This window comes from Seriola lalandi, unplaced genomic scaffold (genome assembly GCF_002814215.2).
Source record: "Seriola lalandi dorsalis isolate HSWRI2012SDOR001 ecotype SW California unplaced genomic scaffold, Sedor1 jcf7180002054577, whole genome shotgun sequence".
Taxonomy (NCBI): Eukaryota; Metazoa; Chordata; class Actinopteri; order Carangiformes; family Carangidae; genus Seriola; species Seriola lalandi.
In genome coordinates, this window is record NW_019525130.1 from 567,925 (window position 1) to 595,169 (window position 27,245).

The 27,245-nt window shown below is 40.7% G+C and overlaps 2 protein-coding genes across 6 annotated transcripts in view; one reads left to right on the top strand and one right to left on the bottom strand.

The window, feature by feature from the left end:
* Window positions 1–1,588: 1,588 nt before the first annotated feature.
* On the bottom strand, window positions 1,589–19,708 carry map6a (microtubule-associated protein 6a). 5 transcript variants are annotated; one of them, XM_023417743.2, is made up of 6 exons: window positions 19,579–19,708; window positions 18,632–19,482; window positions 6,846–7,062; window positions 6,476–6,690; window positions 3,384–3,494; window positions 1,589–2,086 (listed from the first exon to the last, which is right to left on the bottom strand). In XM_023417743.2, the coding sequence occupies exons 2-6, from the start codon at window positions 19,342–19,344 to the stop codon at window positions 1,939–1,941; spliced, it is 1,404 nt and encodes a 467-aa protein (XP_023273511.1). In that variant the 5' UTR covers window positions 19,345–19,482; window positions 19,579–19,708; the 3' UTR covers window positions 1,589–1,938. The 5 variants fall into 5 exon arrangements, with proteins under 5 accessions (XP_023273511.1, XP_087033134.1, XP_023273513.1 ...); XM_087177008.1 differs by having other exon boundaries at window positions 18,632–19,679; XM_023417745.2 differs by lacking the exon at window positions 3,384–3,494 and having other exon boundaries at window positions 6,513–6,690; window positions 18,632–19,679.
* Window positions 19,709–21,369: 1,661 nt separating this feature from the next.
* Window positions 21,370–27,245, top strand: part of mogat2 (monoacylglycerol O-acyltransferase 2) — a 9,504-nt gene continuing 3,628 nt past the window's right edge. Inside the window, exons 1-2 of the mRNA XM_023417681.2 lie at window positions 21,370–21,749; window positions 22,803–22,981. Coding sequence (XP_023273449.1) covers window positions 21,656–21,749; window positions 22,803–22,981 — 273 coding nt within the window. The 5' untranslated portion in view covers window positions 21,370–21,655. The remainder of the gene's footprint in view (window positions 21,750–22,802; window positions 22,982–27,245) is intronic.

The following is a 27,245-nucleotide window of genomic DNA, read 5'->3' on the forward strand; positions in this document are numbered from 1 at the left end:
CAAGGGTCTCCACCCTGTCCACTCCCTCCCTGACCCGGACCAGCAGGCCTAATTTTCAATCTCCCCTGAGCCTCTGGCACCACCACAGCATCTCTACATCGACCGGACCGCCACAGCTCCACGGGCTGCAGCGGCTTTCCTGTACCTGATGACCTGGTGCTTTCTCTAAAATTACCAAATTATCGCAGCTTCCACCAGCTTCTCCCACCAGCTTCTCCCACCAGCTTCTCCCAGGTTGTGGTCAGTTCTGTTTAGTTCTGTTCTTATCATCAAACCATTCCACACATCCTTTTCAGTAATAACATAACGTTCTTCTTGTTGTTGCTTGACGTTGTCCGATATTTTGTAATTTGTCGAGAATTTTTAGTTGTACTGAACAAGTACATATAAAGTTTTCTGTTTTATTTTGCTACCTGCTTATTAACAGTTAATTTCCCTCCAAAAGGTAAAAATTAAAAGTCCAAGACTCTTCTTGGAAAGCCACTAAAAGGAACTAGTCTTATAGTGTTATTATCCTGACACTGACACATAAAACCATCTGGGTGGAGGAATGGTTGAATGGTATGTGCAATAACTCCAAGTAATAACTTCCTACAACACTGTCAGACTCATGATGGATAGTTTAAAACAAATGGATCATAATCTATGCAGCAGAAGCAGAAATCTTGTCTTTGTTATTCGACACGCTCCTCTTCCTCGTTAAAACCTGCGTTGATACAACGCCAGCGGTTCGGTCAGAGATTCAGGTGTGTGTTATTCTAGTAGCAGCTGATGAAGCCTTGAGCAGAGAGGATGAACGGGTCACACAGGTCTGGTAAGCTCACTGCTTTCAAACTCCAAACTTATAGATATTTTTACTTCTCAAACTTGTAGTCTTCAGACCCAACTGATGCTGACTCGAGTGACATCACTTGAGGACATTTATCAGACGTCACCACACAGCTCCCTTCAGAGACACGAAACGCTTTAGTAGTGCTCCCCACGCCTGGAAACAGACGTTGATGCGGATTGTCACTGGAGTTCCTTTTTAACACGAATAAAAACACAAAATAAATACTAAGAATTTGTGTCTGATATGAAACTTTGTGAGATTTCATCTACACACGATGTGTCCGTTCTCAGTGTGTGCGAACTGGATAACGAGTCGCTTCCAAACTAGTTGCTCATATGAACGTGTTCAAGTCAGATTTAAGGACACAGAAACTCTCCAAGTGAAGAAACAATTACACAGAAACAAACTTTTTTAACTTTAAAACGTTGGCTTCTTTTGTTAAACCAAAAAAAATGGTTATTTCTAAAAACATATTTGAATATGATGTAAGATATCATAAAAAGTATAATTTTTTTTACAGGCACCCAAACGCAGGTATCCTTTCGGCAGAAGAGACGATTTTATAACTTTGTCACGTCTAAAAACCATTTGTTTTAAGTTTTATTTTCTGCATCCAACAAATTCAGGAGTCCTCTCCCGATGCAACACGCTCAACTCTTCATCACTTCACCTCTTCATCATTTCGTACTCTTCTAACCCACTATCTGAACACATCTGACCACCATACAACACACATTAAAATACAGTATGGCAATCTGCAAGTTATGCTCATTTATTTACACTAAAACCGATCAATGTACAGTACAGGTTTTTGTAATTGTAATATAAGCACTTTATGGTGTGATATCTCTAACAATATTGACAATATCCTTCAAAATAAATTGCATGAAACCAGAAAATAATATAGCACCTTTGCAATAATGCCGTTAGGGTCAAACAGCTGTGACCTCTGAGCCAGAAGCTGTTTCAAACATGCGTGTTTCAAATATGTGAGCTTTTTTCTGTGTGTAGGATTCATCTCTTTTCCTAATCCATTTTAAATACTAGATATTTACAGTACAGAGCAGCAGTGTCTGTATGAAGGTGTAACTGCCTCAGAGGCAGAACTACTCAGTCTGGTTCACATCTAGGGCAAAGCGTACGACTCCGCTGCTCCTACGCGGCTCGGCTCTTTCCAGTGGTGGTGATGGTTCTCCTCCAGCAGCACCCTGGGAATGATGATGACTGGGTCGGAGAACCTCGTCTTTAGCATCTCTAGGAGGCAGCACATGGTTAAGATACCAGAGAAGAAGAAGGAGACAGAGAGAGAGAGAGAGAGAGAGAGAGAGAGACACACGATGAGGCATTTTTCTCAGGTGAACAACAGCATGTGACTGGGTTGAGTCGAGCCGAGCACCCTGTGACCGTCATTTCAGAGGCGAAGATCAGACTTCTGTTTTAGGGATGAAAACTCAAGTTGGAGACAAAGATGCAGCAACACTGCAGGATTCTTTTTTTTTGTTTGCTTGCCATTGATATTACCTCATAATGATCTTGTTATGATTTACCAGCTAAAAAAATCTTGAAATACATAGTGTGACTTTGAAAACTTGACTGGACTAAATGGATACAGATGTAAAATGAAGTGTTTAGTCTATTTCTAATGATGATCAATACAGGCCATTGGCTTTAATTGACACTTTGACCCACTCAGTTAATCTCAGTGACGTGAACTACAGGATGCCAATAGTGCAATGAGGGTCACGGGGTGTTCTGTGAAAGAAAACTACAGGATGCAGATACATTATTGGGAAATCTAAATCATATGTGAATGGAAATCAATTAGCAAATTGCAAATTGGAGTGAAGATCTTGAACATGCACTTACAATTTCCTTTGAACAGCCTCTTTCCAAAGCAGAGCCACTTCCCTCATTCCACTTGTACTTACCCCAGGTGAGTCCATCTCATATCCATGCTAAAGCTCAACAGATATTCTAGGTACAGTGCAAAATCTAGACCCAACAGAAAATCCGATTGCAGGTCCAACAGAAAACAGTGGCAGCATGCTTCAGAATGAAAGAAATGATCCTTATAGTCTAAACACAGTATGAAAATTTAAACCAGTATTACATGTGTGAGGAGGTGACCTCCACTCTCCCTCCTGGGTGGATATTTCAAGTCATGCAGGTTGTTTTGAACCATGAAGAGCGGCTGCGTCACTGCAGCTGACTGTGATGTTGGAGATGACTGGACTAAACCTGTGGCCTCCTTAAGAAAAGGCACCTTAAGGAACCTGGTATGTAGGATGTGACAGCAGGCAGTCAGACAGCCCCATTCACCCCCTCCCACCCCTTACTCAAGTGTCCATATGGAAGAGAAATACAGAAGGGCTATGACCTGAGGAGTGGACCAGAAATAATGTGGTGGTTCACCAGAAAAAACAAAACTGTGCCACTGTAATAGAAAAGAAAAGTAAATAACAAACTCCATGAGCATGTATGAATGGGTATGAGTAGCATTTGTGGATCGCAGTCTATTTTTTTTTCTTTAGTTGCTCTCGTGATTGGTTACCTGGGATTGGGAAGTGCACAGCCCCACAGGTGTTGCTTTAGAGTCTGCACCCAGCCAATATCTCGGATTGGCTGGCAGAGTTGTATGTAGTGGTACTGTTTTAGCACAACCCTTCAAATGAATCAGAATGTCACTCATTAGCACACAGGAAATTGGACACAGCATCATCCAAATGTGACATCCTCAAATATTCAAACCATGACACCAGACTATAGGATGAGAAAGCAAATGTCATATCACACATTTCTGGTTGTTTTTTTCACATTAAAGAGCATCACTAATACATGAACTTGAGGCATAAAGAAGCACATGACATCTTATTCTGGAATAAGTTTCTGGACATCCTTTGACATGCATGTTGCTCTAGAAGTTGGATGAGTTCTTGGAATATATTGAGACAAGGTGCAGGAATAATATATTCTTCAGTTCTCACATGAGGGCAACATGCAGGGCCTGGACAGGATGTCAGAGCTCATGCCAGAATGCGGTGCGATCTTGGATAAGCATAGAAAGAAGTAGTGAGAGCAAAAAAATTCTCTTCCATGTGGATTTATTTAAAAACAAAATGTTTTCTGTCTCACAAAGACAAAGACTGGGACAAGAGAAACACTGACAGATACCTGCAACCACTAATCTTCTTAACAAAATGAAGAAAGAAGACACTGCTTTTTCTGCTTTTTTGCATTTATTTGTAATGTTTCATTAAATATGAGCAAGCAGATAGAAACACAAGCACGTCACAGTCAATTTTCTTTTCTTTTTTTTCTTCTTTTTTTGCCCAAGACAAAACTTTCTTTACCATACTTTCTATCCTTATTTGCCTAATACTCACAAAGATAGCACCAGGTGTGTGGTGTGTGCTAAGCACTGTGTACATTTACTGCTCCTGCAAGCCCCCTCCTTTGTGTTACACGACAAAGCGTCCCCCCAACCAAAGGCTGCGAAATGCTAATGAGTTGGGCCTTCACTCCTGACGGGGCGCGTGCTCGGCTTGGACAGACATGGTGGTTTGCAGTGATGGTTGCTGCTGCGTCAGACACCACAGAAAAACAGAGACTCGTCCAATCAGAATGGAGGGAAGGAAGCAGAACCAATGAGAACAGGGAGGTGTTTTGCGTGGGAGTGGAGCACACTGACGGGTCGACCCATGATAAGACTGAACAGTGCTCTTCTAAGCCCAAAAAACAGGCGTCTCTATACGTACATATGCTAAGATTTAGAGAAAACAGCTGGATGCTTTGGCTCTAGCCAACATGTAGCCCTGCTATGATATTTATACACAAATATAAGCTTTATATACAAAGGAGGTTATAATTTGTTTTAACAGATAAACAGTCACAATACAACTTACTTCTTGTTCCCTTTTCTTCAACACATCTCACTGAGGAAATCTGGATTAAACCAGAAGTTAAAAACAGAGGCTTTACAGCTTGTTTTGGTTTTGCTTTTGCTGGATACAAACACGGCTCCAACATGTTGAACCTGCCACACAGAGCCGAAGTAGATCCAGTGTGGAATCATCTTTTTTTTTTTTTTTCAACAACCTCAACCTCATCAAACCAACTTACTCTTCATACTTTCAGCCTGGAATCTGGGCAAAACGAGAAGATGACACAGAAGGTGAAGTTATTGGTTTATATAAGAATAAAATACTGAATCTAAACTTCTCATGTTAACAAATGGCGGTGGATCTTTTGTGATTTATATGAATAGTGAATCTGTGCTTCATCCATAAAGCTCCCTCTTCAAAGGTGATGTGGAAAGTGCTGTTAAGCAGCAATATGAGCCGTCTGCATGTCGTCCCATGGCGGTCTAATCACATTGGTTACGGTCACCCTGGGCAGAGTACATTTCAAGAAGAGGAGGCGTGTGTTTCGGCGCAGGCTACTGCAATTGCATAACTGTTGTGAAGCTTGTTAATAAAGATAATATGTGATTACACAATATATGAATTATGGTTGTTGAGACTGACTGCTCTGCACACTGGGAATGATAGACAGAATACAACTCAACACAACATCTATGAACTCATCGCTCTCTGGTTCTAAAAAATGTTATTACTCTAATGTTAATAATGACATTAGGACTGCGTGACTGTGTTATCTAATTCAGCGGGACTTCTCATCTGCTATGCAAACGACTGGTGTTTAATGCATAATCAGTTTAGTGTGACCCAGATGGTTTGTTGGCAACAAACTGGGTGTTGCAAAATAACCTTGAGTGAACTGTGTGAGTCGGTTTCACATGAACAAAGGAAACAAACTGGGTGTTTTACTTAAGATGAAATAATTCTATATGTATCTTATAAATGAGACATTGAATTGCTAAATCACATTTAACAAGGTGTTGCCCAACACACACTGAGCCCTGTGAGCTCTACGTGAACAGAGGACAGCAGGGGAGATGACAGAGCAGGTACAAAACAAGCTGTGGATCAGACACTCATGACTAAACCAAGCGGGACATTTATCAAAGATTTTCAGATTTGATGTTAATTTAGAAAGAGCAGGGACCATGTCCAAAGTGCCAATTGGATTATCTTTATTTCATAAAACCAAAAAAAAAAAACAAAAGAAGGAAAAAAAATCCTTGATAAATTCAACAAAGCAATCTGCTCAGCTGATCAAAGCCAACCCTTCAGAATTGCTTGTTTGTGGGCCCATGCAACAAGAGCCATCCATTGGCTAGCCAGGCAGCCGGTAGCCATGGCAACCTGGAGATGGAGGCGAGCAGAGTGGGGGTGGTGGGTGGCATCAAATGGCGGAGGAAGAGGACGCTTCTACCCACTCGTTACAATAGCGATCTAACATAGCGTGAGGCAGGCGGAGCGATGACATGTCATGTCGACATCTTATTCTAGTGCTATTGTACAAACGTAGCCAAGAGGTAGTGAGAGGACAGAGAAGAATGAGTGGATACTGAGAGACTGAATAAAGAAGAAGAGAAGCAGAAGAAGAGACCGGAGGGGGAACAGAGACGAAAGAAGAGAAAGATGAGAATGATGAAAACCTTAATTAATTTTGCAGCCTCTGAGTCTGATTTCCCCCAGAAAATAAGAAATAAAAGGAGAAGTAGTGCTTAATGATTTTTACTCTTTTGCCTCAGCCAGTTTGTTGTTCATCTCTTTACTTTTCTCCTTGTCCCCCACCGCCGGCCGGTTCTCGGGCTGGTTCTCCGAGGTCGTCTTCTTGGAGCCCTTCAGCGCGGCGCTCTGCTTATCTTTGGCTTTCTTCACTGGCTTGCCCTGGCCTGCCGCTGTGGCTCCAGACCTTTTGGGTTTAGAGCGAGTGGCACTATATCTGTCAACCTAAGGATGTTGGATAGCGGAAATCAGATTGCTGGGTTGGCCAGTAACTTCCAAAACTGTGTTGTGTGATTTTACAGCATTACAGTAATTTTATCAGCTATCCCCTCCCTACATACATTTTTAACCACACTACAGTTAGACAGGTGCGTTCTCACCTGTTTGGAGGGTTCTATATAAGGTTCGCTGTACAAACTGCGTATCCTCCTCCTCTCCACGGCCTTGTTGTCAGCTGACCGCAGCGGGGCTTGTTGCCCCTTGAAGGTAGCACTGTAGCTGGTCTCTAGGCTGGTCTTGTCATCCGGAGGCAGGTACTGGGACTTGGCCCGGATCATCCTGGTGGGCTTCACATCTGTGTAAGCCTTGAATTCAGTTCTGTGTGGAAAGAAGGAAGTCAGCTGTAAAATCTACAGAGCTTTAACACCCATTAACAGTGACAGGGTGACAAGTTACCTTCTGGGGTAATGATTTCTGTAAATGCTGGTGTTAACAGGAAATGTTAAGGGCTAACTGGAATAGTTTTAGCCTGAAAGGTCTGATGTTAAAGAAATAATTTGACACATGGGGAAATATCATGCTGAGACTTAAATGAAGAGGTTTGATATCAGTCTGGAAATGGTTAGCTTAGCTTAGCATAAAGACTGGAAGCAGAGGGAAACAGCTAGCAATGAAGGAAAAAAAAAACCCTGGTTGTCTGAAAAACAGGAAGTCACTGAACCTGGCCAAGGACTAATCTCACACCGGTCATTCCCTAAAACAACAGGCATCAGTTAACGCTTTGGTTTCAATACTTAGCCCTTAGCTATGTTAGGCTAACTACCTATTGGCTCTAACTTCATTATTTGTGTACAAAGAGCAGCAAGAAAGCAAATAAGCAAAATTTTCCAAAAGGTCAAACTACTCTTTTAACACCAATAATAACATTTCCTGCCTTTAATATTTCCCCATCACTTATACTGGTTCATGCATATGTATCAATATATTGCTGATATAATTGTCCATGTGCAAACCAGATATTACTTTGGGTCTTTGATGTGTGTGTGTTGCTGTATTTCCTTGTTGACTGTCTTGTTGCAGCATCATTTACAGAAAACCTCTACAAAAAACACATATTACTTTTATTGTAGGCAACATAACACCTTGTTTATAATGACTGTCAGGAGAAAATAGTGGTGCATTACTACTGTAGAGCAGAGTATGTCTGTAAGAGGGAGGAGGTCTGCACCACAGTCTGATGGTGTGATATTCTCTAGTCCTCACGCAGCACTTCTGAAGAAGGTCAGCGGTGTGGCAGCAGCCCTGCAGCATGTATCAGCCTCCTCACATTTAAAGCTGAACCACAGAGGACAGCCGCAGCAGCTCGATACCAGGTGATTATTAAAATCTTTCACCTTAATATAGCACACTGAATCACTCTCTCTGCTTTACGTTTGATTTTTCTCTGCAGTGTAACTATATTCCCTCAGCATTACTCGTCCAGTCATTTGCACCAAACCACCATATGTTACAGATACAGAAATTACTTCCATTTCAATTATCGACGCAACTGTAAAGGTTATATTCATGACCAATTAATCCGCTGTATCGTTTAGTCCATAAAATGAATTAAAATAGTGAAAAGCAAATCACAATTTTCAAAATTTTTCAAAGCCTTGTTTGTTTTGTTCGATCAACACTTCAAGAATAAATACATTGAGTTTATGATCACATGAAACAAGCAGCAAATCCTCACAATGAAGAATCTGGTTTGGGACAGTCAGTTGACACCTATCAGTCTCAATCACAAACTCTCCGACCCCCAACACAGCACAGTTCAGGACAAACACTCAGAGCCACGCGACTGTAGCTGAGGCTCAGTGAAGAGTCTCTGTTCCCTGTGAACGTGAAGAAGAGCTCCAACATTAGGCAACACTACTGAGTGTGGGCAGAGGAGCAGACGAGGCCGGGCTGCTGAACTAGAGACTCATTAGAACGATTTGTGAGGCCAAGTCTTATAGAAAGAAATCAATGACTGCAACTACAGCAAACAGCCTTGTGATCCAGTTTAATGTAATGTATGTAGCAGGGACAGGGGCATTGATTTTAAATCTTCTAATGTATTATATATTGAGGAGGAGGCTCTGAGAGTAACAGCTGAGTTCAGACCTCAGGCGTTCCTGTGCAGGCTTGTCATGGGAGAGCATGAGGCAGTGAGGCGATAAACAACAGACTGTGTGAAAAGGCTCAGTCCTGGATTTATTCTCATTCTGCATTCTCATATTTTTAAGCCTCGGCGCTGGCGACAGTCGCAGCCGGATCCATATTGTTTTCAGGCTGTCCGTCCATCCATCCCATTCTCCTGGACATGATCTCAACAACACCTTGACGGAACTTCTTGAAATTTGGGACAAACATTCACTAAGACTCATGATTAGATTTGGTGGGTCAAAGGTCAAGGTCATGGTGACCTCATAAAAGTTTTGGCCTGGTGAATTCAATATCTCCATAAAGCCTTGAGCGAATTTCTTCACATTTGGTAAAAACATTGACTTGGGCTGTGTCCCTAAATCGTCCACTATATAGTGAGTTTGCCATTTTGTAGTGCTTTCCGAATGTATAGTGAGAATTATTATACTGGACTCCTAGTATCCCACAATGCATTGTGAAAAGCAGTGTACAACCAATCATTTACTAACCAACCAATATATACCATCATGCATTGCGCTTGTGCATAAAGACAGAAAAACAGTAGAGTCCAAAAGTGTTTTTTCATTTTACAGATGAGCTCACTATACAGTCGTCTGCATTGAACTCTCTGGACAGTGACGAGGGAGTAGTGAATGAGTGAGTGATTTCCGACCCAACCCTGGACTTAAGGACGAACTGATTAGATTTTAGTGGCTAAAGGTCAAAGGTCAAGGTCACAGTGACCTCACTGTGAATGTGATATCTCGGGAAATCTTCAAGGGAATCCCTTCAGATTTGGCACAAACATTCACTTAGACTTGAGGATGAACTGCTTAGACTTTGGTGGTCAAAGGTCAAGGTCACAGTGACCTCATAAAACACTTTTTAGACATTACTCAAGACTTCACACAGCAATTACGACATTCATGAAACTTCACACAAATGGTTAATATTTTATATGGCTCTGGATAAACAGTGATGTAATCTGAAACTAGTTACAGTGATTCTAGTTGTTATAGTTTTGTGGTTGTTGTACCTGTGTTGCTGTTGCCATGATTGCCATCCCTTGAACCACGCAGCTAGCATGGCTGAAATAATGACTGTCACTTAAGCTGCTCTTGTTTCATCTAACCTTTGTGTGTCTATATAATATTATAATATATAATGTCTATATAATATCAATAAAGATAAGACATTTTACAAAATATTAGACAGATTTTCCATTAAAATTAAAAACTTTCCCCATTTCATCTTCCCAACTATATAATTAGCTCATCCATTTAAACCCAAATTAGCTGTCAGACTCTCACATTTAAGCTTTTCGCGTGTTAAACAAAACCGAAGCGTAACATGTCGTTCCGCCATTAATGAGAAAATCCAACTCTTTCTGATACAAAGGCTGGTGACAGTGATGTGGCTGCTGCACAGAAATCCCTCCAGTGGTGCAGAGGAGAGCTGGAAACCACACAGGCAGCTATTACGTAACAGGACTGAAGTCCACTTTCAACGCTCAGCGGGGCCAAGACGCCTCAGTGCCGAGACAGGTCGTACAACAATGTCCAAGGCCAAGGGTGTAAAGCTCTCACATGACACCACAGGGTGTGTGTGTGTTTGAGAAAGACGGAGAAGGAGACAGATTGTGAGTGTTCACAGTGTGAAACACCGGGCTGTGCTCTCACATAGCTGCTATTCATGAACATATGACTGTGTAACAATACAGCCTGTGTCTCAGAGGTCAGTGTGTACTTGGTACTTGTTTAAAAATGAGTGTTAAGCTACTGTACATCATGGGTTTGAAAAGAGTTTGAGGTTCACACGAGGCTGTTCCATTCAGAACTGTAAATATTGTTGCAGTGCTCGCTGCCTTGGGGAGGTCAGATGTAGGATTTTACTGAGCAACAAAGAGACTAGCAGGTTATTGAGACTGTGAAGCAGCAGCAGGGACTGACGGACTGAACATACTCGCAAAACTCTTCTCCACTATGCCACATTTTATTCACCATGTTTTCAGCCATCTTTCCTTCATCATGGTGGTTTCTGAGTCTTATAGTCACTGCTGTCCGTTAATCAGCTCATTCTAGACACGAAATGTACAAAAAAATCTTTTCCTGGTGGAGACAGAAATTTACAAGAGAAATATTCAGTAGAAAATTCAATCTTTCATCTTAATCTATCGAGTGTGTAAAAATGCTGAGTCTCCAATACAAAGCAGCAGATCCTGCTTTTTCAGCCTTGTAGCTAAGGAGTCATTTTCATACACTGTTCAGTTCATTTTCCTTATTTGTTATATGTTATTGTGATGCAGTCCACCAGTGAATAATAATTCAAACCTTCCATTTTTGTTGAATCTGTGGAAATAAACATTTCAAACAAGCTCCCGGTCTATCTTGTAACTGTTACTGTTTTTTTGTTGCTTCAGAAGAAATTATTCAGCTGAGTCACAGAGGCTCATACTATGTTACCATACTGATACTGCCTGATGTTTTCTGTTGTGTGACTAAAGCTGCTTTGGATGTCTGACCCCTCCGACCCACTGCGGTGGAGGGAAGTGCAGAGAAAGGCCCCGTCACTACAACTAAACACTGGCACTGACAGGGGTGGAACAGCGCCAGGGTACAACATTGCTGAGCTTCTTGCAGCCGTGCTCTGACATGACACAATCTGGACCACGCACCACGGGGGAGCTGTGAAAGAAAAAAATAAATTACTGTTTCGTACTTGTATACCTCCACCAACCAGTCAGGCTGCAGTTTACATCCATGTCTCTCCAGACTCATGTCATATACTGCAGTAGACATTTGAGACTTAATAAAAGGTGCATTTTCATTCTTGAGTTATGGCCAAAAATATGTTTTGTGAGGTCACAGTGGCCTTGACCTTTGACCTTTGACCACAAAAATCTAATCAGTTTAATTCCCTCAAGGCACTCCCAGTGATGGACAACCTGAAAACATGATGCCTCCGGTCGCAGCTGTCATAAAAACAAATGTGTACAAATTTCTGCACAGTGGGTGAAAAATGTCAAGCTGCACAAGTTGCCTTGACATAGTTAGAAGCAGGATGACAGGTTGTTGGCAGGCCAAAGAAAAGCGCCGCTGAGTGGAGTAAAAACATCACATCAAATTGACTTCAGTAAAAAAAAATCTGACTGTATTATAAAATCCCTAATACATAATGTGAATCAAACCTTTAATTCTAAGCTGACCCGTCTCCAACAACTCCCAGGAATGTAAAAGAGCGTCAGTAAGAACATAAATAGCACATAACCTGCTGAACATCATTAAAATATGAACAATTAACTCTGATAGTATTCAGAATTTACTAAACTCTATGTCAATCCATCCAACAGTCACTAAAAAACAAAAAAAAGATCAGCCTCTACTGTTCTGTACGTGTCCCACATCCATCCATCCTTGTAGATCACAATAAATCCTACATGTCACAGCGATGCCCCATGCCCTCTAATGATAAGGTACAACACACAATACTTATAAAAAACAAAAAACTGAAATGACCATTTTTCACAATTTTCTGACCTTTTACAGACGAAGTGAATAATTGATTGTTAAAATTTTTATTAAATCAGTCAGGACAATAATATCTAGTTGTATCTCATGCCTAATAGTGTGTATGGATGCTGAGGACTATGGAATTTGTGTGTGACTCTGCGTTGGGCTGCACTTTGAAATCCTGTAAACCATAAATACATCTGAGCATTTCTGAGACAAATGTCTGTGCAGACATCGCTGACAGTGGCCTCAGTGATTCTGGCTCTAATTCCACACCAGTGCTGGCCTCAGATAAAGGGCTGGCCGCCTTCTCTCACAGTATTTCCAGGGAGTCAATCTGCCCACGCACAGTTCTGTAGCTCCACTTCCTGACAACGGGTGTAAAGCTTCTGGTCAATAGTCCCTCCTGGGATCAGTTGGCCTCATCTCTATCTCACAGCCTCCCTGTTGCTTCTTAGGCAGTGGCTGAGTGGAAACAGCACATTGCAGTATGTATGGGAATATTGCTGGTTTCAGATTTTACAAGCATTCTTGGTATTGTGAGTAATAACTGTCAGTAACAGCTCATTTCCATTCAAACAACAACCAGTTTATCACAAAGCGCAAGTTTTCAGTTACTTACAATGTTTCAGAGTTTGGTTACAACTGAAAGTTTAATTGGGTTTCAGCATCTTACATAAATCATTCATCTCCAGAATCAAATCTGAGGATATTTCCTTGTGAATTAACTGTAATCAGATCTGATAAAATCAGATTAGATTGATTACATAAGACAGTTAGCTTTAGCTGGCATAGCTCTGAATGGATGCAACAACTGATATCAGCTGAGATTTTAGGATTACATTATGTGGAAACACTGCACAAACTAAACCACACTGGGTTTTACTATCAAAGCAGAAAAAAATCAAAGGAGTTTTTGAAAAAACAAATTATCGTGGGACCTTTGAGATAACAACCCGCCATCTTTACAGTTTCTCTGTCTCAGCGCTGAAGCAGGATCGTTGTTTCTGCATTCACTGCTTGTCAGGAAAACATGAAGCTTTGCAGGCTCTCTAAGAGGATCATTTTTTAAATCCACTGAATCCACTGGCCTCTTTGCAGTGCGCTGTCTGCCACTGAAAAATGCTCCATACGTTCTGTAAACGTGACACAAAAGACAAACTCATTCTGAGTTTATTGAGCATCCTTATATGACAGAGGGAGGATTTTGTGTGCGCAGGTGAGAAACATGAGAGGAGAAAATCAGAAGAAGAAGCTCCTGAGATTGAGCTGCAGTGAAAAATGTTGAGCGATGATTCGTGACACAAATCAAAATAAAAAATTCATGCCTCGTCAGTATCTCTCTGCCTCTCTGAACTCAGCGAACCACCTCAGAGATTACACTCCACTCTCATTTGTCATTCTCATTAATTTGCTTGATAATTAATTTTGCTCTTTAAATGTCATTTATTAGACGCTACACATCCCATAATGCAGCAAATAACCCTGACAAGATGAAAAATGGCCTTTGTCTTGTACAGCAGTCCTGGTAGCAAGAAGAAAACACTAGCAAAGACTCCAGCAGCTTCTGACTCAGACTCATGACTTATTCTCGTGCAGAAAATGGTATTTTATACATAATGCAGCGGCGAGATGAAGACTGGATGAGACTGGGAGGTTGCTGGGTGCAAACACTGCACCAATTCACGCAAGAAAAGAAATAGCTAACCGTGGAATAAAAGGACTATAGTCGTCTTTGACATTTCCCAGGTGCACTGCAAAAAGAGCCTTTGTGTTCAGCAAACTGTATAAATAAAAGTTTATGAAAACAGCAAGTGTTCTCGTCAGAAAAGAGAGCGGAGGGTTCTATTTTCAGGGCTTCCTGTTTAATTGGCCCGGTGCAAACCAGCACAATGGTGGAGCAGGGCTGGCTCTGAATAGACACTGGAACATGTGCTTCCATAAGGAGAGCTGGTTCCCGCTACAGGGTCTATACTCTAACCATAATTACACTTTGGAGAAAGAGAAAGGTCCGTGGGTTAGGGTTGGAAAGGTTGATTGGCTGATAACAATATGGATTTGATTTTATCAGCCAATATTCTCCTTTTTATAGTTTGTATGTCTTACATTAATCTTTTAAAGCACCCTGAGAGAGATATGTTCAAGTAGGACTTTTCACAGTTGAACAAGACCAAGAGTTTACACCTGAGCAGGTGTGTTTACACACTGTGGTGCTCTGAGCTAAATGCTAACACCAGTGTGCTAACATTCTGACAATGACAGTGCTAATATGCTGATGTGCAGTAGGTATAATGTTTACCAGGTTCACTATCTTAGTTTAGCATGTTAACATACTAGCATTTGCTAATTAACAAGGTAAACACAAGGCATAGCTGAGGCTGATGGGAATGTCAGTAGTGTGATAAGGAAAAGTTTGGGGATTACCACAATTCATTAAAAAATTTAATTAATTCTGAAGATATTTCCCTCATCGGACTGACAGGTGTGATTCTAATGAATGTGATTAGAGTATAAGGATGTGTGTAATCTCATGACAATTCATCCAATAGATGAGACATTTAAAAAAAAAAAAAAGGCATTTTACTAAAAACTAAAAATTTCAACCTTGCTTCGTGAAGATTTTCCATCTGGGGATGTCAGCATGCCACCGAACTTCCTGTACAGAATTACAAGGCAATCTTACAAAGCCCAGACAGTGTCATGGAGCTGAAAATAACTAATTAGCACAATTTAGTGCAATTTGTTTCAATAATGTGTGTGCACAAATTGCTAATCTGTGCCGTCTTGTTGAGTGTAGAAAACAGCAGCCCCATTCAGTCAGCTGTCAGTTTGACGAACATGACACAAAAGATATTTTTGAAGCGCTCCAAAAACCTGAAGCTGAGGTTTATGAACTGGATGATACTCGCACTTTCAACAAAGTCTATTATCCTGTAAAATATAGTTAAAGACAGTGGTGGAGGCAGAGGGTGTGCTGTGGTGGCCGAGGCCACCCCTGGCTACAGTCTGGCCATCACACTTGCCTCCCCACATGCACCATATAATAATTGATTTTTCTCTCATGTTTCTTATTCCCCCACAGCTCTGAATAAATAGGAATTAATAACATAAAGGAGTGAAAATCATTTGCTTTAAGGTAAAACAGCTAAGTCAGTCTGTGTGTTCATGTTTACTGCAGCTCTCTTGTTGTATACTGTTTGACAGGACGTGATTAATGCATGTGTCTAGTGCTATGATGATCTTACTGTGATGTTTGGTAGCTGTCAATCATAATTAAACTTAATACATAGTACAGAAGCTTTGGAAGCAAAAATTTACTGGAAGTAAGAACAGGAACAAGAAACAAGGAGATTCAGATAGAAGCTGACCACAAGTAAACATCATAATCTGACCACTGAACAGCTCCAGACCACACAAAGAAACCTGAACCAGATTCAGATTTGTGTCCCACTCCAAAGTGAGAACTGGCCTCATACTAGCCAGGATCTCAAAAATAACTCAAAACCCACATATCTCAGTCCAAGATCAAATCATACACAAAGAGACGAATCACAAGTGATGGTCTGACTCATCAACAAAAGGACAGACAGACATGGCTACCAGCATGGCTTAAAATAAACTAGTCAGGGGTCTTTGGTGTCATTGTTTCTTAGCTACCTCAAACATGTTGGCATTTCTGCATTGCTCTTTTGTTGTCTCTTATCTGATAGTGATATATGAGTAGTCAGCTACGACCGGCCCCAGCAGAGAACGTCTTCAGACAGCACATGAAGCAAAAGGGAAGGTCATTCTTAGTTTATGTATAAAGGTGAATTTACTTCATGGTCTGTTTAACAATTTCTTCCAGGAGAGAAACATATCAATCAAATCACTACAATAGGACATAAAGTAATGTTGACGATCTATTGTATATACTGTATATTATAAAATATAATATATATATATATATATATATGTGCATGTGCATGTATATCAGACCCCAGTTTTGTTTCATTTTGATGATAAATGTTATGATTTCAATGTTTTTTTCACAGCACTTCTCACTCATCACTTTATGTAAGTCAGTACAAAGATGGGAAATGACTCAATATTTAGTTATTATCCTCTACGAGAACCTTACTGTGATGATATGATCATCGTGCTTTGTTGTTTCTCAAATTCTCTCATTCAAATGAATGATTCCAACATTTGTTATCAAAGTTTGAGATTTGTGATGAAAACACAGTCCAGTGATGTACAGTATATAAATAATCGGATAAATATATTATATTGTGAAATTGATTCCAACAATAGTGCACAGACCTAACTGAGGCATCAGACTCTGATGGTGCTCTACAGTGATGCATCATTCTTCGATAATGTAAAAGTGAAAGCCGAAGTAAATGTGTATGTATTTACGTGTGTGTGTGTGTATGTGTGTGTGTGTGTGTGTGTGTGTGTGTAACTGTGTGTGTGGTATTAAGCCACAGCTGACCTGCTTTGAGTCTCTGCTGGCAGAGGAAAGCTGAGGGTTGACTGGGCTTCTGCTTGTCACTGTGCAGCCATTTCATGCCATGTGGGGGAAGAGCGCCCTGGGCTGCACCCTGAGGTCCGCTCAACAACAAAGGCATGGCAGCAGGGCACCAAACAGCTGTAAACTCACTCTCTGATCTCACATTGTACCATTCACCTCTGCCTGCCAGATCACACTGCGGCCGGGCGTCCTACAATCCTGAGCCAAAATATAAAAACCTGCATCCTGTAAAGTGACTGAATCAAACTAAATGTTTAAGAAATTATAATAGTCAACACAAATAATGAGATATGACTCAACAACAAGATAAAGGCTCAAGTGTGACACCATATATCACATCGTCCCCACTCTCATCACCAGCCTTCACAGACGTAAATGCGACCTGTAACAAGGCAAACAAACAGTGAGTGTGATGTGACGTGCAGTTCCCTTCATCCTGGTGATCATTGCATAATAGGACAGAGATTAACCTCATGGGCCTAAACATCAACAGTGTTTGACAACAACTCCACCTTGGCCTTTCCATTTAATTCAATTATCTTTCAGTTGAGAAAATAAATGTTGATTGCTCTGTGATGAAATGTAAATGAAATTTGGCTCCAGCTGGTTCTTGATACCCAACCCTCACTGTGAGGAGAAGTCTTGAGTCTTCGTCTTTGATTGGTGGTTGGTCGCACGAAAAAAAGAAAAATCAAACTCCACAGGAAGCGATGACTCTCAGTCAGTTCAGTTCGTCACAGACAGTGACGGTGTGATTGTCGTCGTCTTATGGACTACACTATGAATATATTTCTAATACTTTCTTTACAATATCAATAATTCATTGACTATGTTTCTCCTGAACATGCAATAGTCTCAGTTAAATGGATGAGACATGGAGAAAAAGGTTTAATAACAATATAATGATTAGGAATTATTTGTTTAAGGCCGGTATAGCGGAGGATGGGAAAGTTAGTCGACTTCTACAGTGCAGCATCCACTGCACAAGCCAGTGAAAATCATCTTGTATGAATGTGAAATATTACTTGGGCGAAGTGGTTAGTCACTCTGAGTTCAGACACTGAGTTTGCTGATACACAGGTTCACTAAGCGCCAACGCCAATAATCAGTGAAATGAGATGCAACGTCATAACAACATTGCTTCTCAGCCCTGGACCTCAAATCATTTTCTGATGCCCCTGAAAATATAAACAGCCACAACATATCAACATATCATAAAGGTGCAATGAGTAGTCAGCTAACGCTTGAACTACCAGTGGATTAGGAAAATCTTTGGTCGGGTGCAGCCCCTTTCTTCTGGACAAGGTCCCCTATTTAAAGGTTTGTCCATGGACCTCCAATAAACCGTCATAACTATGACAATTGTTCAATTATTTGTAGACTTTTGGTTATTAATGGCAGATACCAACCCCATAGTGTTATTTTAGGGTACTTTTAAATTTTGTAGGGTGATTGTAGAAGGTCCCAACAGTAGACTATGTAAATAAAGATGGATAGGACTTTACTTTTTGAAAAATAAGACATAATGTTGACCCCTCCTCCCCACCCCAGTTATTTTCATACAGTCTCTGTTTTATCTGACAACAGATTACTTTTGTAGATATACATTTATAGTGTGTAAAACCTCTGGGTATTGGTCTTTTTCTTAATTAAGTGAATGAATGAAAGTCTGATTTATACGTATTTCGACCCCATGACCCCTTCATGGACTCCTGAGGCCCCTAGGCTCCCAGTGACAGGCAGTGTATGAACTCACTTGTAGGAGCTGTCGGCTGTGATCTCCTCTTTAATCTGCCTGTTCACAGCATCCGCGGCCGCCCGCCCTTTGCCCTCTCCTTCCACCTTCACGACAACTTTCTTCACCCCCTGCTGCTTACTGGGCCGTTTTTTCCTCTCTTGTCCCTGGAGCAGGTCTTTCTCCTGCACCTTGTCGGCAATAGCGCTCTTCTCCACGCCGCTGTCCACATCTGCCTGCGCCACGTGCTGTTTCACGTGTTTGGACTTGTCCGGTGCACGGTCGTCACCGCAGGTGGTCGGTGGTTTGGGTATCCAGGGGTGGTCGTACCTTTTCGGGATGGGCCAGGGCTTGAAGTCCTTCTGGTACTGGGTCTCGCTGTTGAACGGTGTTTCCGGTCCGTGGTACTCGTTCTTGGGTTTACAGCTCGGTTCGGGTCGCACTTTCCAGTGCTTGAAGTCCTCGCGCATCACCGAGCTGCTCACGCGCTCCTCGGAGACGCACCTTCGCGGCGCGCGTGCTGTTGTCGTGGTGCGCGTTTCTGCGCGAGACGGCTGCGTTTCTATGGCGACCCGGCCCTGGGGAGGGTGGAGCGGCGGCTGCAGCTGGATGTGCTGCATCTCAGAGACGTCCGTGTACTTGGTGAAGACCAAAGGCACCGCAATGTCAGCCTTGTCCAGCTGGTTCCAGAAGCGGGCCATGCAGCACGCCCTGCTGATACAGGGCCACGCCATGGTGAGGGTTGGAGAGCTCCACTACAACACGATTTCCACCAGGTCCGAAACGCAGGGAAATATTTTCTTTGCACCCTGGTATCCCGATAGGAGAAAAACAAGATGTCCGTGTGTCAGGCTGCACGGATGGCTCCAAGACTGTTGACGTTAGATTAGGTCAAGTAAATCCATTATGCTACTACAACACAATGCCATAAATTTTAGTATAAAAAAGACAACAACAACCGCACTGACGTTGGCTCTGTTTCCCTCTGTGTCCGCTCTGTCCCGTATGTCTTGCTACATCACTCCACGGCAAGGCACTGCAAGGAAAAACGGCCCCGCCCGCCTGCTCAGCATCCCTGAGACACCAAACTAGAGCCGAGGAAAATAACGTCAAGTCAGAGAGAATATCAAACGACTTCCGGCTGAAAACCGAACAAACTAAACGCCTTATTGACGCTCAGGTGATAGGGTGTGATAGGGTGTAAAAACACCCAAAACAGAACAGAGGACATTGAAATTGATGTATTATACGTTGTTCAATACTCTGCATAGGCCATACGGACGGGTGACACATTTAAGGAAAGTGCCTTAGGTTTTTCTTTTCATTTGCCTATATGTAACATAAACACTCACGTAAGCCTGGTGCTTTGATTTTGAAATTTGAATAACATTGATTTCCTTTATAAGCTGTATAAACACCACGAACTTGACGTAAATGGTTTGTCTTTACGCACGCAACGTACTGGTACAGGAGGAGGGGGGGACGTTTGGTCCAACCATCACATTACAGCTTCTTCTCTCAACATTCAGATATTTGTTGACATTAGATAAAACAAAATGAGAAACGTTGTTGTCTTATAAATAAAAAGACAATAAATACATAATATATATATGATAATATATAATTATCACTATAGAAAAATAAATATTATAAATATTAAGTAGGATAATATTGCCGCTAACTAATACATATAATATAATATAACATAATATAATATAATACATATAATATTGAATATATATTGTAATTGATATATGTATTTCTTGATATGGAAGTACAATAACAATTGTAAAATATATTCTATATCAAAACCATTAAAATGTCAACACTGTTAAATGTTGGTGACTGATTCATTCCACTGTAACAAAGACTGTCAGACTGAGGCAGCAAACATGAATAATGCCAACACATTTACACACCCTGGGGGCCTATTTCACATTGGACAACAATTTCTATAAAAAATCTGAAAGACCAGCGCATAATGTAAACACATGAGTTTTCATAATGGAGGTGGTCACCTAATTTTTAGAAGCAATGATAGCTCTAAAACATGATGTTTCCCTTTTTATTTAACTGTGTTGACTTTATTATTTGTCAGCGGCTGCAGGTAAAACATTAACTGACTGTGTGTTCAGGATCAAAGTGTTAATGAGGTAATTAGGGCAGAGGATCTCTGAATGAATGAATAAATTATGAAGATGTAATCAAAGGGAAAACTGTAATAGAATGGCACTCAACCCATTGTCTCTGACACATGTCAGTCTAACTGAAGGGAACGAGTGAAAGATAAAAAAAAAAGATAGTGAGAGCAAGAAGGTTTTACATTCCTCTGAGAGTGTGTCTCAGTGTTGTGTTGACGTGTGATGCAATATATGAATGACTCCTCCATTATCTCCTGTTATCTTCTTTCCCCTTCATCAACACCTTGGATAACCCTGTCAATCTCCGCAGTGTGCTGTATAAACACCTCGATTCTTGCCTATAAGGGCATAAAACTACCGCTGTACTTTCCCTTTAAACAATCATTTCCAAAGGTATTTCATGCAACACTTATAATGGCTTTATTTGAGAAAAAATGTGTTAGACTTCAACAAAGGACCTTTATCACTCTCTGTATCACACTGCGATGCAGTTACGTGATTGCTCAACCAGATGGGGCTGCCTTTACGGTTTTAAAGACCAACATATTACACAGTCATGCTCACCACCGACTGCCTTCCATGAAGCGAAGGAAGATAAAGTGCAGTACAATCAACATAAGTCTTGGACATCTCCCTCCTCCACTGACTTACAGTTGGTGTTATTTTGTATGGCTTGTTTTTCATGTTTGCTTAACTGTGAGTTTCAGCAGCTCCAGGTCAAAAGTCTGATGAGGCAGATATGAACTGGCAAATCAAAACCTACACTGAGTTTCTGAGATAAGACTGTCAATCAGAGGTGACCATGGAGAGGTGAGAGGAGCAGACTTTGGACCCAATTCACTCGCTCTTCTTCTCCGCGACAGGCTACAGCGCCTTGGTTCGTCTCCCTGCACTTGGGGAAAACATGAAGGTTAATTTTGCCCCTCTAGTCGTGCCCTTCAACAGGAGGCTACAGACGGCCGCGGTGCTGCAGTGGGTCTTCTCCTTCCTTGGCCTGGGTGAGTATATGCATGTTTAAAGATGGCGTACTAATAGGATGAAACTGTTGAGGAAGTACAAATCTGTCCAGAGGTAGTCTTCACTTCTTTACAGTATGCGTTCAAACAATGACCTCAAAGTAGAGTGCATAAAATGTGTATTATACATTTTCCAAAAACAGTTACTATTTAATTTTATTTCATTTTATGTTGGCTGTATTTGTTCAGCAGGTGTGTTCAGGGTGTTACAACTGATTCACGTTGGTGGGAGGTGTGTCCTGCACAGTCAGTCTGTCATAGCTGCACGTATATTGTGACGATGAATATAAAGATTATCCTTTAACCATCATTTCACCAAGAAAGGGTCACTGAGATTGAAAACCTCTGAGTTGGGAATTGCTGCTGTATCATCCCCACTGTTTCTGCTGTACTGTGCTTTTAAAAATGCTGAGGCCTTTCAGATAATAAGGAGTGAAACACTCACATCATACTGGGCAGCAGGCAAATCTCCTACAGGGATGCTCACTTTAAAAGTCGCCCAGCCAGATATTGAAGCAGACCACTGTTAGACCAGCTCCTTAGCCCACTTTATTCTACTGAACAGAACAATTTTAATTTTAAATTTTCATCACTATAGCATCCAGGCCATTACATAATGGTAGTGATCAATTAAAGTATTGATGTCTTTCTGTTTTTGAAAGGAAGTTTGGCAGCTGAGCACTGATACCTAGAAAAACAGAGGAGCCTGGAGCTAAAATGAAAACAGACACAGAAACCAGTCACAGTGAAATATTAAACTGTACTGACATCATACGAGCGCGTTCTACCATCGCATGGCTCTGTCATCAGTAACCGCCAAAACCACCTATTATGTAATCTCCAGCTGAACTAAATGCTGTTGATGCCGAGCAGATGCCGTCATTCATAAAATAGCTAATTCCCCACAAACACATGATGTTCTACTGCAATCATTCATAGAAAGATTTGCTATAGCAGAACAGAATGGACGATTATATAATGCCCTTGTTTACAGTGAAGTTGCTGCTCAATACAATGATTCTTTCTTTCCCCCAGCACCCACTTGCACCTTCCTGTTCTTCTACCTGCTGTTCACTCGCTTCTGGCTGGTCAGTGTGCTGTACGCCGTCTGGTGGTACTTTGACTATAACACCCCAGCACGCGGAGGCCGCAGGGCTCCATTTTTGTGTGGCCTCAAACTTTGGGATCACATGCGGGATTACTTTCCCATCAAGGTGAGAGGGAGCTTTTAGACAGTTGTCGTATAAACCTACATTTCAGTCACTATATATACTGTATATACACATCAGTGCCATTAAGCAGCCTTATATGAGGTGGGGATGGATTAACCTCTGCAGGTCAGAGAGAAGGACATTAGAACATCTCACTTCCCTGTTCATTTCATCTAATCTTTGATCTCCAGCTACATATGAGCAGTCGTCCTTATCTCTGTCCTTGGCAGCGAATGGACCACTGATGGATGACGCCCCTCTGTTGCCTATAGTCATGTACTGCATATGTACACACAGCCTCCACAAACCATACAGTCAACGTCACGTTGTCTGATTTAACACTGTACTATAGGCCGTGTCTTCTTGTTGTGAAAGAAATTTCTCTGTTAATACTATACAGATGGACTCTAAAATACTATACTAAATAGCACCAGTTTGGGAGCATACTAAAAGCAGAACTGAATATGTGAAATATAATAGAAGCTTAGCCAATGAATTTATCTATCTATAATCTATAATGAATGTAGGATGATTTCCCACTTACCTCCTAAAAAATCAAACATTTATTGTTGAAAGTGAGATGTGTAGATTGATGACATTCTCATATCTCATATCTGTCCGTTATATTCGAAGCTCAGGCCAGGGGACAGTTAGCTTAGCTTAGCATAAAGACTGAAAGCAGGGGCAAACAGCTAGCCTGGCTCTGTTGTGGTTGTTGCAGTCTCACAGGGGGGTGTGTGCTGGGCTGTTCCTTGGAGCAGTGACTTCCAAGAGTGAATTACAACCTCACGGTAAACTCCAGGAAATGACTGTTCAAGAAATAGTCCAGCACACATAAAACCGCATAAAACCACATAAAACCACTAATTGTTATACTATGATTTAAACCAACAAGATGTAACATCTTAATTAGTTAAGTTTTCAAGTGGTGGCATGTGGGGTGTTTTTTTAAACACCTTTGAATAGAGCTAACGAGCCATTTCCCCATTTCCAAACATTATGCTGAGTTAAGCTGACGGTCTGCTGGCTCCAGCCTCACATTTAATGTGATGAGAAGTCTTACGCTTAGTAAGTGCATAAGTGAATAAGTGCAGTTTACAAAAAGTCAAATAACTTCACTTTAATCAGCAGATCAGTGACCTTCGAGTGATTTTGTACAGATTTACGCTGGCTGCTCAGCAGATGCAGCTGCAAACCAGAAATATTTCCAGTGTTCAGAGGCACTGACAGAGCTGTTATTGTAACTACAAAATGTATAACCCATTTGCTACAGCCAAGTCCGTAAACCGTGAACTCACCGCTGCTCTGAAAAACACCCATCCCAGTGAATGAAAAGAAATGTAAATCAAGCAAACGTGAAATGTCTGATGCAGGCCGGTTACACTGACACACACTATCCAGTGATCTGAGGTAGGTACAGATAACTGATTATTAACACTGCAGAAGTTTCTTCAAAACTTAGTTGTTTTTGTCGTGTTGGTTTTGACATCTTGACATTAAGTTGGCAGCTATACTGAGCAGGGCTTTCGGTGTGAGATTGAAAACACTGCCAGCTCTAAAGGTACAGTACACACATCCCTCTTGCAGCTCGTTGTGTCCCTCATGTGGTCATATGTGAGTAGTGCGTGTCCTCGACTTACTGGCTTTTAATCATGAAAAATCCTGGTATTTTATATCAAACTCAGCCAACTGTGTTACATGTTGGCTGTGAGATGTTTGAAATCATGAAAAATAACTGGAGATCACCTCATCACAGAGAACAGAACCTCTGTTGACAACGGCCGCCACATTACATGGCTCTGCTTCTTGCCCCTGGTGGAGACTTATACTTTGGACTGAGCTGATAAGACAGAGCAACAACAACATAGGTTCAACAGCGTTTTGAAAACAGCTCTGCATACATTATCTCAAACAGTGCTATGAAACATTCTGTGTATTTTTTAGATAGGCATAACTATTAAAAAAAAATGAAATTAATGTCTTAGTGTCTTTCAAATAAAGACATATTAATTTCATATAGACAAAATCCTTTTTTTCCCAACAAAATGTTACTTTCTGCATGTGTGAGATCAGGCAAACTGAGTTTATTATATGTTTTTTAAAACCAGGTGCTCCATCATATATATTTAGACCAATTTATTAGTATTAAGTGGGTCATGTCTCTGTTTACATGAATTAGCCTTTAAAGCCATAAATGATAACACAGCACTCCATATTGGCCTGTTTTGCTGAACTACCTGAGGTGATCAGATTCTGGTTTTCTATATAATTTTATATCTACAAATATTTCAAACTAAAATATTAATTCTACTATATTATAATATATTCTACTATATCAATTAATGTTATTATTATCATTGTACTTTGTATCGTAAAATATTGCTTTAGAGCCAACTAGAACATCTGCAGGAAGAATTATGAGCAACAAAATTGAAAAAATGTAGGCTATAACAATAAAAGCCAAGAACAAGTAAGATAAGGCAGCAATATGTACAGTAAAAGCAGAATCATATAATAATAAAAGTCAGGAGAAGACTAGCACAGAAATAATTACATGATAATACAGTTTGTAAAATGTATGATAATCACATAGTTTTAGATAATAATAAAACAATAAAAAGGTTTTGTGTTGTGCAAATAAAGAAGAGGAATCAACACCTTTCTGTCAGTTTCACACCCAGAAATGAGCATTATAAGCATTAAATGGCTCTGCACATAATCATGGGAGTGAGAATTATAGGAGTTTCATCTCTCATGAGAGATCTCATGTGAACGTATACGAGACAGAAAAACACTTCTACTTTTCTCTCTGCGTGACGATAAAATCTCAAACCTAAAATCTAAAATTCCCATTTTGTAACCCGTTGAGAGCGAATCATCTCCTGCATCATCTGACTGTATGCCTCATTACATCTGAAACAAAGAGTCAATGTAAGGGTGAAGAGAAGCAGTGTATTTCAGAGAGCCTAATTTGTTTCATTCATTCTTTTCCCACCATTTCTAATTACACCGTCATCAGCTCAGACAACCTCACCATCTGATGTGTGGTCACTGGGTTTTTAAGAGGAGAACAGAAATACATTTAGACAGGATAATGATGCAGATTCATATGAAACAGAGCACGTCCATGACCTCAGTGTGGGTTATTTTTCAATTAGCTGGATTTGCATCAACATTCACTCAGGGATAAGAAAATAATGCTGATTAGCTGATGGTGGCCATGATGCTGAGAAACATCTTTCCAAGGAATTACTAGACTTTACACGATAAAAAATTTAAGAGAGTCTGACTCATGACCACGAGTTAAAGCCACCTACTGTAAACCATAACCGTAATCCATCACCATAATCACAATCATACTGCTGTATCATAACTGCATCATAAGATCCAGTATATGAAATATATATGAATTCTAATTTGGATGCAGTTGCGCAATGTTTAGAGCAATATTTCATCATGGTGGGAATATCAGCTTTTTATGCGATTCAATACAAGTCTCATGTGTTTACACTGATGAGACAGTTAGCTAATTTATTAGCATAATGACTAGAAACAAGGGGAAACAGCCAGCATGGCTCTGGCCCAGTCAAGAAATATCCAGCACATAACCCCACTGTAAAAACACAATTTTTACACTTCAGTTTTTCAACAAATGAAACAAACAAGATATTAGTTAGTGAGCTTTAGGGGTGCTGATCAATCTTCTCATCAAACACTTGGCAAAAAAGTGACTAAGCCTGTTCCCCAAAATGTTTAACCATTTCTTCAAAGCCGTGGCAATCAAAAAATATGGATCCACACCAAAAAGACTCTCCTCGGACCTTTGATCCAACACACTTTATTGACTAGAACCAAAGTCCTTGGAAGGGACAATAGCAATACAGATTATTCAGGACAACTTGGTTTTCAACAGGGGAACTCGAGCCAATGATTAACTTTGTGACCTGGGGGCCTGCGGCTACTGGTACCCACAATACAAACAATGTGGACACGAAACAACACACCAGCTTTGTGAGGTCCAATATCACAAGATGATTAAACAGCAAAAAACTTGTTTAGTCCAAATCTTCATATCATAGATTTGACCGGCGACAAGAAAATGTCTGACAAAGTTTTTTAGTATACGGTGTCGCGCTGGGTGAGTGTTGGCACTTTTGTTAAATACAAGAAGAAGAAAAATTATTAAAAAAAACAAGATATTACAAAAAAAATCAAAGTGTATGAAAAACACTCCTGGAAGTTGCTTCTTTGACCCTGAGAATTAACA